General features: G+C 37.7%; 2 protein-coding genes and 1 long non-coding RNA gene across 3 annotated transcripts; all 3 read right to left on the bottom strand.

The window, feature by feature from the left end:
- Window positions 1–110: 110 nt before the first annotated feature.
- On the bottom strand, window positions 111–5,164 carry LOC108280617 (polymeric immunoglobulin receptor). Its single transcript, XM_047162677.2, has 5 exons — window positions 4,938–5,164; window positions 4,435–4,755; window positions 4,032–4,337; window positions 2,518–2,548; window positions 111–2,068 (listed from the first exon to the last, which is right to left on the bottom strand). Exons 1-5 carry the CDS (start codon window positions 4,972–4,974, stop codon window positions 2,035–2,037), a joined length of 729 nt encoding a protein of 242 aa, XP_047018633.1. The 5' UTR covers window positions 4,975–5,164; the 3' UTR covers window positions 111–2,034.
- A 6,217-nt stretch (window positions 5,165–11,381) lies between these two features.
- On the bottom strand, window positions 11,382–13,186 carry LOC124629315 (polymeric immunoglobulin receptor-like). Its single transcript, XM_053673831.1, has 3 exons — window positions 13,141–13,186; window positions 11,826–12,206; window positions 11,382–11,728 (listed from the first exon to the last, which is right to left on the bottom strand). Exons 1-3 carry the CDS (start codon window positions 13,184–13,186, stop codon window positions 11,382–11,384), a joined length of 774 nt encoding a protein of 257 aa, XP_053529806.1.
- A 1,315-nt stretch (window positions 13,187–14,501) lies between these two features.
- On the bottom strand, window positions 14,502–15,139 carry LOC128628823 (uncharacterized). The gene is made up of 3 exons (XR_008393075.1): window positions 15,072–15,139; window positions 14,753–14,824; window positions 14,502–14,599 (listed from the first exon to the last, which is right to left on the bottom strand). It is a non-coding gene; the product is annotated as an uncharacterized LOC128628823 (long non-coding RNA).
- Window positions 15,140–15,260: the final 121 nt, after the last annotated feature.

Here is a 15,260-nt window from a genome sequence, read left to right as displayed (position 1 = left end):
TCATCATCAGAGTAAAGAGACTCTCAGCTGAATTATCAGTCACTGTCACTTTCCCCTGTGTCTCATTGACATACATATAAATTGTCCAGGCAATGAATGCTGAATTAGCACCATAGCACCAATATTTATTGTGTTGTATATATTTAATATCATAATGATATCGGATAGTGACAGATGCTCCAGTTCGAAAACTTAACTGTCTGGATGCTGGCCAAAAAACTGTCAAGACCTGCACACAGAAGAGAAATTCTCGACTATTGCTCAATGCAAATAAAATATCTGAGATTCGATAATACAAGACATTACTGATGGTCGATGCATTAGTTTAATGCATTGGGTTTTTGATGTATCAGTGGTTTATTCTGCACAAGAATGTGAAATGGGATAGAAGAGCACATGAGACATGGACTTACTGGAAATGAAGAGAATAAAAATGAAAAAATAGCTCATTTTGAATTTGTTCCCATTCTTGCGTTCTGCTTTTCTGTGGAGTCGTTAGTGTGGCTATGGAAGGTCAAGTAAGTCCTCTTCCTGGTAAACTTACAGTGTTGTCTTAAACCACAGTGTGTGGCAATTTAGTGCTATGCTGATGAAATATCTTATAAAGTCTCACCAGAGCAATTGTTCCTATAACACTTGACAAATGGGAACATATCATAACACACACACACACACACACACACACACACACACACACACACACACACACACAAACATAAGTCCTTCAGAGATACAGAAACATGTAGGAGAATAACAAGCTTTATTATAGTTAACAACAATCGCATACACACCTTCATTAAATATTAATATGTTGTTGTCTAGAATAGGAATGATCTTTTGCTATATGACATAGCATCACCACTGACTAAGTTTGTAAATTGTGTGCTAGGTTGATAGACAGACAAATAAAGTGCCTTCCACTAACATTGGCGCCCTTGTTAAATATGAGCAATGAAGGCTGTGAAAATTTGTCTTTTAATTGTGTTTAACCTTTTGATCTTTTGTTAAAAATAATACTCTATAATACTCACAAAAATACTCTGCTCTCATGGATATCAAACAACTACAAACAAAACACAGGTTCATTTTCACAGGGGTATAAATATGAGGTAACACATAGGCCAAATTCCCTTAGTCATTCATAACAATGGGTAAGACCGAGGTATATAGCTGTGATGTGTGGCAAAAGGTTGTTGAGCTTCACACAATGGGAAGTGGGTATAAGAAAATAGCAGAAGCATTGAAAATGCCCATTTATACCATCAGGGCAATAATTAAGAAGTTCCAGTCAACTGGAAATGTTACGAATCAACCTGGAATTGGACGTGTGTCTATATCGTCTCAACGTGGCTCTTTAATGTTTTGGAGCTGTTTTTCTGTCAGAGACCCTGGACATTTTGTTTGAAAACATGGCATCATGGACTCTATCAAATATCAACAGATATTAAATAAAAACCTGACTGCCTCTGACAGAAAGCTTAAAATGTTCCGTGGTTGGATCTTGCAGGACAATGATCCAAAACATACATCATAATCAACACAAAAATGGTTTACTGACCAGAAAATCAAGGGCCTGCCATGGCCATCCCAGTCCCCTGACTTGAAACCCATAGAAAACCTGTGGGGTGAACTGAAGCGGAGAGTCCCCCAGCATGGACCTCGAAATTTGAAGGATCTGGAGAGCTTCTGTATGGAGGAATGGTGCCTTGCCATGTATTCTCCAACCTCATCAGGCATTATAGGAGAAGACTCAGAGCTGTCTCAGAAAAGGGAGGCAGCACAAAGTATTAACAAAAACAATAAAGACAATTTTTCAAGACTTCGTTGCTCATATTTACCAAGGGTGCCAATATTAGTAGAGGGCATTATAGATAGATGTATTTTATTGATCTTTAGGGGAAATGTATGACAATGTGTTCTAACTGATATGTAAGGATTAACACATGACTGACTGTGCTTTTTTTTGCAAAAAATAATTGGATATATTGAATGTGACAGCTTCTTAATGCTGCAGTGCCACCAACATCACGTCCTTCAGTTGTGTGCAATACAGAACTGCACTGGCTTTCTGAAACAGAACAAAACACACCAGGGATCAATCACAGTGTTTATTACAGCATGTGCTGAGGTGTCACACGTGCAATCACTTCAAGATTCTGTGCCGTTTCCCTCTCAGAAAGGGTTCCAATTAGGCATTTTGTAGGAGGTTAAGAACCCTTAATTATGCAATAAACTCTTTTAATAAACTCTTGAAGAGTCAGTGAAGTTTTATTGCTTTTATACATTGACAGCTAAGGAAGAATGGACGAAGAAGTCTTTTTTTTCCCTAAAAAAATTGTCAAATCAATAATATTACTGGGAATCTTTCCAATAACATTAGCTTTTAATTACAAACAACTCGAAATACATAATTGAAAAATTAGCATAGCCTAAAATTATTTCAGAGACCATAAAATACTAGTGTCTACTAATGACTCATTCCTATCAGCAATGTATAATACATGTTTATGCACTCACGTGGGTTCTTTACTGCTGGAATCTGAAGAATCTGTCACATAAAGACAAAGGAGAAATTATTATTAGAAGTGATATTTGTAACAGTGACACAACCAGAAATGACTTGAACTGCCTCTATATCCATAGTGTCCATCTAAATCTCTTATTTATTTAATATGCCAAAAGGACACAATGTGAGAACCCAGTAATTTGGAGGCACAAACCATTTCAAAGATATCTAGGTCACCTAATTGTGTCTGTCTCTAACAATGATACAGAAGGTCCAAATGCAATCATTTCTTCCTCTTAAATAACTTCTTAAACAGTGTTTTTGGCTGCAACTGGAGTGACGTCCCTGATTTGAACCAAGAGCTATTAGGACAGCATAAAAAGACTCAAAAGAACAACAACAAAAACACTCAATCATTTAAAAAAGAGTATAAGTAATAAATTCTGTATTCAGAATTTGTTGAATTAAAATGAAAAATGACATTACATTAAATACAACATACAAAAGAATGAACACTATGTCAATACTATCGGAATTTAATATGAAATCATATCAAACTTAACTTAAATCAGACTTTATCGGCCTCGAACAGTAGAGCAATGAATGCATTGTCTATTTTATCTACGTATAGTAAATTATATAACTTGGATGTTTATTGCTTTTGTATATTATACACTATTTCCATGTTTATTTGAATAAACGTGTACAAAAGGAACATTCAATTAACTCTTTTACAAGAGGCCAAAAAAAAATAAATTCCACCTGTTAGTGTGGAATATTGTGAAATGTTCTGCACCAGACAGACAGCTGTTCAACCTCCCTTCTGTATGCAGACTCATCACCAACCTAGATGTGGTTTCATCTGTAAACTTCAGGAGCTTGACAGAGGGGTCTGTAGAGGTGTAGTCATTTGTGTAGAGGGAGAAGAGCAGTGGGGAGAGCACCTAAACCTGAGGAGCGGCTGTGCTGGTTGTGCAGGTGCTGGATGTGAATTTTCCCTGGTGAAAAAGCTGAAGTGGATGATCCATTGATAGAAGACAGTTGGCATATAGAGCTGGGTTAATTTTCACTGGAAGCAATCTGGGATGATAGTGTTGAAAGCTGAACTGAAGTCCACAAGTTGGATCTTTGCATAAGTCCCTGGTCTGTCAAGGTGTTGCAGGATGTAATGCAGTCGCATGTGGTCTGCATCATACACTGACCTATTTGCTTGATAAGCAAACTGAAGGGCATCCAGCAAGGGTCCAGTTATGTCTTTCAGGCAGGCCACCACCAGTTTCTCAGATTATTTCACAACCACAGACATCAAAGCAACTGGTCTGTAGTCATGCAGTCTTGTGATCTTGGGTCGTCATGGTGATCATGGTGGAGTGTTTGAACCATTTAATTTTTAGTAATCTTATTAAGCTGCTGCCTGAATTCTACCATTAAGAAGACAATGTGAACATTCAGAACAATCTTTTTCACTGACAACCAGTTTTGCTACAATAATGATAGTACTGCAGATAATGCATGACAATAATACCTGGAGCATCACCATAGACACTGATGTGAACAGGAACCTGCAGATCTCCTGCACTGCACCAGTACCAGCCAGCATCACTCTTCTTCAGTCCACTCATCTGCACACTGAAGGATCCTCTCCCATCGTCACTGACCTGCACTGCTGAATTCTGGGATGTATCAGTACTCCTAAATGTGCACAACCTATCATTGAATCTGCACCACTGCTTCTGTGTATTCTGATACGCAGCGCTGTAGAGACACTGGACTGTGACGCTTCCTCCTTCCTCACCACTCACTCTGCTCTCCATCACAGACAGATCAGGATCTGAGCACAAATATAGAGTCAGTTATGTATGATTAATCTTTAGCAACATTAGAACACTGCTAAATTCACTAATTATTTGCAGATTGTAACTTAATACCTGATTTCACTGTGATATAAAAGTCTTCTTTTACATCTGGATTGAATATTCCACCTATCTTTACAGCACACCAGTACGTTCCAGTGTTATCTGTCTGGAGATTATTCATAGTCACAGTAAAGAGACTCTCAGCTGGGTTATCAGTCACTGTCACTTTCCCCTGTCTATCATTGGCATAAGCCTGAATTTTGCAGGAACTGAATGTTGTACCATAGCACCAGTATTTCCTATGTTGTATATATGCCGTATCATAATGACACGGGATGGTGACAGATGCTCCAGTTTTAAAACTAAACTGCCTCCATGCCTGACTGCCAACACCTGCACACAGAACCGAAAAACTACTATTACTCAGTGAAAATAAAATATTTGATACTTGATAAATCAAGATATTACTCATGATGGATAAATTAGTTCAATACGTTAGATTTTTGGTTTATCAATGATTTATTCTGCACAAGAATGTAAAATAGGATAGAAGAGTGCATGAGAAATGTACTTACTGGAAATGAAGAGATTAAAAATGAAAAAGCAGCTCATGTTAGATTTGTTCTGATGTTTTCTCGTGTCCTGCTTCTCTGAGAAGTTGTCACTGTGTCTGTAGCAGCTCAAGCAGTTCCTGTGTCTAAATTTAGTCACAGCTTTGTCTTATTAACCTCAACACACAGAGAAAGAGAGGATGAGAACGTAAGTTTTTATAGCTGCTATAACAGGAACAAACATTATTCCATGCCTTGCAATGCAGACACGTGGTATACACAGTAGAGCGTTTCTAGTTTTGTTCATTCGTGTCAGTCTAAGTTAAGGTTTGCACCACGCTGTCAGAGCCATAAATAAGTTTATAAATATGTTCATTGCCATTTTACATTGTTTATAAATGAAGTGTCTCACTTCTTATGGGGAAAAACCCACCACATGTTGCGTGTAACGTCCGGCCTTGTGAAAAGCTCTGTGAAATTTTTCTTTAAAATGATTCACTGTTAAACTCACAGAACTCGATATTTCTGTATCCTTGTCAGCATTTAGTCATATATGGAGAACCTGGAAGGACCATGTCATTTAAAACAGTGGGGGGCAAACTACGGCCGGGTGGGGGGTGGGGGGGTGGGGGGGGGATTTAAAGGGTGTTCTTTTTTTCTGACCTTTTTCTAATTGATGGGTTTTTATCTCTTCTTGCTCTTAATTGGCTTAATATGGAATTTATGATTTATGATATGTATGTCATATTGTATATTTCACTGTATTAAATATTGCAAATTGCTTTTAGTGTACATTCTATTGCACATACATAACACACAGTATATAATATATTCTTGTATATTCACACACTACTTTATTACTTTATTATATTACTTTATATTGATATACTTTCTATTCTATTCTATTTTATTTTCTGTTATTGGTATGTTCCTATCCTGCCTTGCCAACCTGCCTGTTTCTTGTTCAATCTATTGACAATACGGTATTGATTTCATTAGATCAATAATGAAAGAGAACCTTATAAGTTAAGACCTATATCAGAACGTTAATGCATACCACTTAATAACTGTTAATATTTTTAAATGCTACATATCCATGATACTATGGATGATTTTGTTTCAGTTCTCTCCCTTTTCTATTGAATTATATACAATAATGTAAAAAAGGCAGGGTCACACTACAAAAGAATATGTGGACGTTTGTGCGGGACTGTGTGTAGACTAATATTACCATTAAATCTCACTAACTATTCATCAGTGGAAATAGGCAGCGTTTAAAAAGAAATATGTAGCAAATTGTTCATCATTGTGCAACACGAACACCACATGCCGTTACCACATTCGCCTCAAACCTCCAGGGTTGGGGGTTCGAGTCCCGTCATGGCCCTGTTGAAACACATTCTCAGTGGAGTTTGCATGTTCACCCCGTGCTGAGGGGTTTCCTTCGGGTACTCCGGTTTCCTCCCCCGGTCCAAAGACATGCATAGTAGGCTGATTAGCATGTCCAAAGTGTCCGTAGTGTATGAATGGGTCTGTGAATAGGTATATGATTGTGCCCTGCGATGGATTGGCACTCCATCCAGGGTGTATCCCACTTTGTGCCCAATGCTCCATGGGATATGCTCTAGGCTCCCCGAAACCCTGTATGATAAGCGGTATTGAAGATGGATGGATGGAATACCACATGCCAAAAGAACTTATACTCACACTGTTTAACTTAGTAAAAAAGGAGTGAATGTTTTTGTGTTGTTTTTTTTTTGCTGCTTTGAACTCATCGTGACCTCTGAGCGCTCAGCACGGGTGTGAGCATGTTTGTGACACGTGACACGAGTGACCAGTTGTCATGGCAAAGTCAGTTCACGTTCACTCATTCACTGTTCCCTATATAGCAAATGATATCTGCGTCACTATATGAAGAATTGAAAAAGAACGAAAATGAGTGAGCAAATTCGGACTAAATACAATGGATTTTATCGTACACGTATAGAAGATACACAAATTGGCCATGGGCAGTGAAAAAGTGCAGGGGACGAATGTACTTTTTATTAAAAGTGTGGGGGACACGTAAACCTGCGGATTCTACACCCCTGAATATCATTACATTTCAGTTGGTTTGGAGTTTGTTCCAAAATGACTCATTTTATGCAGTATAAGCAAGCCCAATAGATGGCGCTGTAGCCTGCAGTTCTTGTATATTACGGTATATTCAGTCAGAATTACAATGGGCTCAGTAATATCTAATTCACTGCTGCCTTTACATTGTCAGCTATCCTGAGGATTTCTACATCAAATATTACACAAGACTTTGACGCCCTGGACAAGAGATTGGGTCAGGCTCATTGTTCACATTAACATTCTAAAGTTTCTTCCTCATATCATCTTAGGGAGTTTTTTCCTCACCACCGTCGCCACTGGCTTCATCAATAGGGATATATTCACACACTTAAAATCTGTATCCTGTGTTTATATGTCTCTGTAAAGCTGCTTTAAGACAATGACCGTTGTTAAAAGCGCTATACAAATAATTGTATAATAGTAATAGTTATCTAACAAATGCACTTGAGATGATTTGATCATTGTAAATATGGCTCACAATGGATAATAAATGGGAATTGTTCCTTAATATTCCAAATGCTTCACTCAGAATGTAATGTAATGTTGTTGTTTTTTCTAGAACTGATAATTACATATCTGTTACCATATTTGTTTGTATGTATTTACATTCGAGGTGTTATAAAAATGTATAATTGTTTTTTTTTTTTTTTTTTTAAAAAAAGGTAGAACTGTAGAAGCATAACACAAACTTTATTGTAATCAACAAACCAATGTCATATTCCATAGATAGATAGATAGATAGATAGATAGATAGATATTGTAGTATATTCCCAATTATATATACAATATAGATACACATTTTTAGTACACCTGGGTGACAAGGAACAGGAATTGTTTAGGAACAAGTTGCCTGGAAGGGTTTCATGAAAAAAGCCTCTACACCAGCGGTGTCAAACTCATTTTAGTTCAGGGGCACATACAGCATAATTAGATGTCAGGTGGGCCGGGCCAGTAAAACCATAGTATAAGTACCTATAAATAACAATAAGTCCATGTTTTCCCCTTTGTTCTCGTGCAAAGAAGTACAAGTACGTTAGGAAAATCTTTATATTTAATGAAATATCCTTTTACAAAACATATCATGAACAACCTCAGATTTTTGTGCAATTTGCTTCTGATTATCATTTACATGTGTGCATTACAACCGGACACAGTGTTTGTACAAATGTGAAAAACTTTAATTCACAGGTATTTGGAACTGAAAAATATAGTATTGCACTCCATTTTTCTTGGAAAACTACACTCTGTATCCACTTTTCTCCTTTTTGACAAAGACATTTTGGCTAATGAGAGTGTGGGGGCGAGTAGCAAATAGGTTAGACTACACCGTAATAACAAACAGCCGATGGCAGCAATGCGCCTTGCGTCTGAGTCCCAGAATTGTGCCGCGTCTTCTACTCTGACTAAAACAGTACGCCCCTAGCGGATAATTTAGGAATAGCGTTGTATTAAAAATTTCCAGTTCGTGTCTTTTATGCATTTTGCTCATTTTCAAAATTCATCCTGCGGGCCGGATTGAACCCCCTAGCGTGCAGGTTTTGGCCCGCGGCCCGTACGTCTGACACCCCAAACACTCATCCAAAAACAAACTCAAGCGTCTTCAGTTTGCCAGACACTACTGGACCCTTCAGATGGGATCGGGTTCTATGGTCAGATGAAACCAAAATAGAGCATTTTGCTAATAAACACCAGTGGTTTTGGAGCACACAGAGAGGTAGCCATATGGAAAAGTATCTCATGCCCACAGTTAAATATAGTGGTAGATCTTTAATGTTTTGGGGCTGTTTTCCTGCCAGAGGACCTGGATAGTTCGTTAGGATACAAATGGGCCGTGGTTGGATCTTGCAGCAGGACAATGATCCAAAACATACATCATAATCAACACATAAATGGTTTACTGACCACAAAATCAAGGTCCTGCCATGGCCATCCCAGTCCCCTGACTTGAAACCCATAGAAAACCTGTGGGGTGAACTGAAGAGGAGAGTCCACCAGTATGGACCTTGAAATTTGTAGGATCTGGAGAGCTTCTGTATGGAGGAATGGTCTCAGATCCCTTGCCATGTATTCTCCAACCTCATCAGGCATTATAGGAGAAGACTCAGAGCTGTTATCTTGGCAAAGGGAAGTAGCACAAAGTATTGACTAAAAGGTTGTCAATAATTGTTGCAAACCTGAGTTGTGTTTGCAATTGATTGATATCTATGAGAGTATTTTTGTGATTTTTTTTTAAACAAATGGTTAAAGACAATTTTTCCCAGGCTTCTTTGCTCATATTTACCAAGGGTGCCAATTTTATTGGAGGGCACTGTAGATGTACTTATCGATCTTTAAAGGGAAATGTGGGACACTGTGTTCTAAACGATATGAAAGGATTAACACATGACTAACCGTGCTGTTTTAATAAAAAAAAAATAATTGAATAAGCGCCAGCTTCTTAAAATTTCAGTCCCACCAGCATCACGTCCTTCAATTCTGTGCAAGACAGAACTGCACTGGCTTTCTGAAACAAAAACAAAAATGTCCTGAAATGAGCCATTTCAAAGGGATCTAGGTCACCTAATTTATGTCTGTCTCCAACAACGATATGTAATCATTTCTTCCTCTTACATGATCTCTTAAAGGGGACCTATTATGCAAAATTCACTTTTACATGGCATTTGAACATAAATGTGAGTCGGCAGTGTGTGTACACAACCACCCTATAATGGTAAAAATCCACACACTAATTTTTAAAAATATTTTCCATAAATCATAAACAGTGTCTCAAAATGAGTCGTTCACGTTTTCTATGGAACAGGCCCCGCCCACAACTGGTGACGGACTCTGACCTATTAGCATAAATCCTCCTCTGAGTGAACTGCACACAGTGAGCCGGGTTTTCCGGGCTGGAGCAGCTATAGGGATAAGAGGAACATCTCAGCTTCGTAAGCTTTGAACATGATAGTCTTCGTGTACTCCCGGCATCAGAGCCACTGAAGATGTAGTGGAGAAGTTTTATTTTTGATGGAAACTTAAATTCATATATGGTTGTTGGAATCATTTGACACCAGGCTGCTTTGTGAACGAGGGTCAATACAAAGCAGGTTTTGCTGAAAACTTGATTCTCAAGAATGGATCAGTACCAGCTGTTCATGATCCGGCTTCATATCCAGAAGACGCAAGTATCGCACTTTATATATTGTGAATGTTTGTAAATCGCTTTTCCAAACGTGCTTGTTAGCAAAGTCGACAGCTAATGCGGCTAAAGTTACGAGTGTCTCTGATTGTATTCACAGAGACTATCGTAACTAAGTACGTGATCATCTTTAAATAAGAGAATCAATTTAAATATCTGTAAAACTGCAGAGAACAACATCATAACCTAAATGTGTTCAACATGTTCTACAAGAAAGAATAAGTGTGTGTTTGCACTCACATGGTGTCATCACCGCTAGAAACTGATGTGGCGCTGGTCACAGATGTTGCTGTGGGTGAGAAATAACAACAGTTAGAAATGTGTTAAGAAGAACAATCGAATTATTTTCTGAAACATGTCCATCTGACTCTACCTGAACTGTGCTTCGAGCCAGATCTGTTTAAAACATAAAAGAAAAAGTCAGAAAGTGAAGCTTGACCATTTAAAATGATTTCCTTCATACATATACATAGGGTCATTTTCCAGTCCCCATCTGCTGGCTAACTCTTTATTAGCTCTTACATTTGGAAGTCAAGAGACACCTAGTCTGAGATCCCCTGTGTAGAGAATGTGTAGAGAACCCTGGAAAGGTCACTAAAAGATTCATTGTTTTCTTGTGCACAGTAATCCATGTGCAGTTTCATTTAATGTGGCTACAGGATTATAATCAATGTGTAAGATTTAGTTATTTTATTCATGGTTAATTTGCTATTTCAAGCTCACAGTTTAATATACAATTTAATTTAATCCACTCACATCACAGGCTCATAAAAAACATTATACACTCACAAGCCACTTTATTAAGAAACCATCTGCTCATTCATGCATTGCTGATTGTGTAATTGCATGAATAAGCAGGTGTACAGGTGTTCCTAATAAAGTGGTCAAGCTCTTATGACCTGAGAAATTAGAACTAGCAAGATAAAATTTGATAAGGTATATAAGATCATGTACTGTTCAAAATATTCAATAACAGGGTGTTGGTTTTGTACATTAAGAACACATTCTTCTATGAATAAGTTCATAAATATAGAAAATCTGTAAAACTGCAGAGGACAACAGCATGCCTAAATAAAATGGAGCTTTCCTACTTACGTGTAAGTACTGACATGGTGAGTGGTTGTAGTCAGTCCTGTAGTCACAACTAAGAAAAAGAAAAATAATCAGTGTGATTTTCATTTGTTAAAGTAGAGGTCAGTGCATGTGATAATACCTGGAGGTGGATCACCGACACTGATGTGAACAGGAACCTGCAGATCTCCTGCACTGCACCAGTACCAGCCAGCATCACTCTTCTTCAGTCCACTCATCTGCACACTGAAGGATCCTCTCCCATCATCACTGAGGTTCACTGCTGAATTCTGGGATGTGGCAGTCCTCCCCATATTGTTGCAGCGGCTGTCTATAAATCTGCACCACTGCTTCTGTTTATTCCGATACTCAGTGCAGTAGTTACACTGGACTGTGACGCTGCCTCCTTCCACACCACTCACTCTGCTCTCCATCACAGACAGATCAGGATCTGAGCACAAATATAGAGTCAGTTATGTATGATTAATCTTTAGCAACATTAGAACACTGCTAAATTCACTAATTATTTGCAGATTGTAACTTAATACCTGATTTCACTGTGATATGAAGGGCTTCGTAATCATCCACCTCCATTATTCCACCTATCTCTACAGCACACCAGTACGTTCCAGTGTTTTCTGTCTGGAGATTATTCATAGTCACAGTAAAGAGACTCTCAGCTGGGTTATCAGTCACTGTCACTTTCCCCTGTGTCTCATTGGCATACGCCTGAATTTTGCAGTAATTGTATGCTTCAGAAGCGTGAAAGCACCAGTATTTCTTATGTTGTATATATGTCCTATCATAACGACACGGGATGGTGACAGATGCTCCAGTTTTAAAACTAAACTGCCTCGATGCCTGACTGGCAACACCTGCACACAGAACAGAAAAACTACTATTACTCAGTGAAAATAAAATATTTGATACTTGATAATACAGGATATTACTGATGATGGATAAATTAGTTCAATGCGTTAGGTTTTTGATGTATCAATGATTTATTCTGCACAAGAATGTAAAATAGGATAGAAGAGTGCATGAGAAATGTACTTACAGGAAGTGAAGAGAACAAAAATGAAAAAGCAGCTCATGTTAGATTTGTTCTGATGTTGAATAAAATGTGAGAGTTTTCTTGCGTCCTGCTTCTCTGAGAAGTTGTCACTGTGTCTGTAGCAGCTCAAGCAGTTCCTCTTCCTGCTAACTGTACTGTGTGGTCTAAAACCCCAGTGTGTCTTAATTTAGTGACTGATTTTTTCTCTTATTAATGTCATTAGAGAAAACAAGAGAAGCTGACAAAGGAACAATGTTTTATAGCTACAGTAACAGGACCAGACATCATTCCATACCTTGTAATGCAGACAGGTTATAAACAGTGTCATAAACTCTTAGCTAAATAAGTTCAAATGTTCGCTGCCATTTTACAGTTGACACTAACTTCATCTTATATGAGGAAAAAAACACCACCTGTTGCTGTGTAAAGTCTGTATCTTTGTTAGTATTTCAGTCATGTATGACGAACCTGGAAGGACCACATAATTTAAAGAATACTTTGATTTTATTTATTTATTTATTTTTTTAGATGTGCAGTGCCTTCCACTAATATTGGCACCCTTGGTAAATATGACCAAAACAGGCTGACTGACAGACACAGAGCTACTTCAGCGTGAGTGAGTCCCTGATTAAAGTAAAAACAAATTTGTTCATCCGTGATCTTGGGGGATTGCTCTAAGCTTTTGCTTCATCCAGAACAATAAAACATGTTGTTTAAACAATAATAATAATAATACATGATCGCTTAAGTTACAATCTATTTACATTGGTGCTTGACATTTTCTGCATTTCTGTATGATGTAGACTTACTAATTCGGTGCTGCCTGCTTTCAGACAGTGTGGGTTGGCAGAGCATGTTGACTGGAGTAGTTCAGGTGGTATTTCAGGCTAGAATTGTTTCAGTGGTATGCACGTTTCTTATTGCAGATAGTGCAATAGACTTTGATCTTATTTAGAGTTTGGTCATCTTCTTGCATCCTGCTCATCACTAAGCAACTGCATTCAATGTAAGATGACGCACAGGTCTGGGGCAGGGTATGGTTGTGAAAAATAATGAATTAAAACTGTATTGTGTGTTGACCCAGGTCGCATTTGTTTTATGTTGCATTTCGTTTTAAGATCTAAAACTATTTAGAATCAGATATACACAAAAACAGAAGAAATGCATATGGGGCAAATACTTTTTCACAGCACTGTACATACATACATTTCAGAAAAGTAATGGCATGTACTGTAAACTTTACTAGTGTCGACATATTATCTAAAGCTGATGAGCCATGGCTGTTTCCCCTAGTGCCTGGTGGTTAGTGTAAATATGCACACTCTAGTTTGGGAGCACAATATAATGATCATGCTTTATTCAGAAGTAGCCACGACTTAACCATCTTGTTCCCTCATGTTACTAAGTCCAGGTGGAGAATCTAATTTTAATTTTGCCAAGGCAGCCATGAAGCCAGACTGTAACAGATTCAGTGCGATCAGTGAGGAGGGCAGTAATGTAGTGGGGTCCTTTAACGGCTACACATGGAAGGGTATGATCATGGGCATGAGGTGAGGACGTTCCTATTAATACTGAGCAAAGAACTGAGCAAACAGGAAAACCTCACTAGCTCTGAAAGAAACCACCCTGCAGTCCTGAACAAAAGGAAGAAGAACATACTCACGGCTAGTCACAGTTTACGTGTCATAGACTTTCAGCAGGAAATGGCTTTATTTTGATTGGGCTTTGAAATAGAACTTTTGCATTTTATATTTTGTACGTTTTATTTGTGCAAAAATAAAGAAGATAAAAAACCTCAAGTAAATGTACTTCACAGTATCATTAAGTACTTTCATTTAATTAGAATAAAAAAAGTATCATTACAGTGAATCATGTACTTAAGTACTGTAACCGTAGTACATGTAGTACGTTACTTCCCACCGCTGGTGCACATTATTATGAAGAATTAAATGATATCAGAATCACATTTTTCTTCCCTATAGATATGGTACTCAATACATTTCAAACTAAACATTTATGAAACAATTTAGTATAAGATACACAAAGGATGGGGCAAATACATTTTCCCAGCACTGTGTGTGTGTGTGTGTGTGTGAGTGTGTGTGTGTGTGTGTGTGTGTGTGTGCGTGTGTGTGTGTGTGTGTGTGTGTGTGTGTGTGTGTGTGTAGAGAGTAAGAGACACAGAAATTTTTTTTTTTAATCACACATCTATTACTAGCAAACCACGCTGCTGTAGATTGTCTCATCACCAACATCTTTTGGAGACTTCTAGAACAGGATATGAATAAAGACTAATCAGAGTCTCAAAATGAAACCAGTCCCTGTTTGATTAGTCAGTAAAATAGTTATTATGGATTTATACACTTAGTTTCTTAGCTTGGATTGTACTGGAATACACTTCATTTAAAGGAATTTACTCACAGTTTTATTCTTGGAAGCGATTTTTACAAAGCTGTAGTTCACGTCCTGCTCATTATCTGTTGATGCTGAAGACTGCGGATGTAAGAAATTGCTTTGTTAAATCTTCAATAATAATTAATAAATGTTTATTAATAATAATCCACTTAATAACATAATCCATATAACAACAACAACAATGCTGGTACTACCACTACTACTACTAATAATAATAATTATTATTATTATTATTAGCAGTAGTATTAGTATTATTATTATTATTAGTAGTAGTAGTAGTAGTAGGAAATGTATGTAGAAATGGACCAATGGATTGCCGTCTTACCTTTGGCTTTGAAACAGCCACAGAGCTGTATATAACAGAGTCTTCAGCTGTAAATGTGTGCTGTTTCACACACACACACACACACACACACACACACACGCACCCACACACACACACACAAAAGCAATTATATCACTCAAACACAGGTTAGAACATTACGGTACATAAACAACTGTGTTACATGCTTTA

This window comes from Ictalurus punctatus, chromosome 20 (genome assembly GCF_001660625.3).
Source record: "Ictalurus punctatus breed USDA103 chromosome 20, Coco_2.0, whole genome shotgun sequence".
Taxonomy (NCBI): Eukaryota; Metazoa; Chordata; class Actinopteri; order Siluriformes; family Ictaluridae; genus Ictalurus; species Ictalurus punctatus.
Note: the sequence above shows the minus strand (reverse complement) of the source record. Positions and strands in the feature narration are given on the sequence as shown.

Excerpts from the sequence above, each read along its gene's own strand:
- LOC124629315 (XM_053673831.1), bottom strand. The coding sequence starts at position 13,186 with ATGCTCTGCCAACCCACACTGTCTGAAAGCAGGCAGCACCGAATTA. Across the intron at positions 12,207-13,140 it reads AAGCAGGCAGCACCGAATTA|TATCAAATATTTTATTTTCA; the intron begins GTAAGTCTACAT and ends TGTATTATCAAG. Across the intron at positions 11,729-11,825 it reads TCATATCACAGTGAAATCAG|ATCCTGATCTGTCTGTGATG; the intron begins GTATTAAGTTAC and ends ATTTGTGCTCAG.
- LOC108280617 (XM_047162677.2), bottom strand. The coding sequence starts at position 4,974 with ATGAGCTGCTTTTTCATTTTTAATCTCTTCATTTCCA. Across the intron at positions 2,549-4,031 it reads TGTCTATGGTGATGCTCCAG|ATTCTTCAGATTCCAGCAGT; the intron begins GTATTATTGTCA and ends TTTATGTGACAG. Across the intron at positions 2,069-2,517 it reads TCCAGCAGTAAAGAACCCAC|AAAGCCAGTGCAGTTCTGTA; the intron begins GTGAGTGCATAA and ends GTTCTGTTTCAG.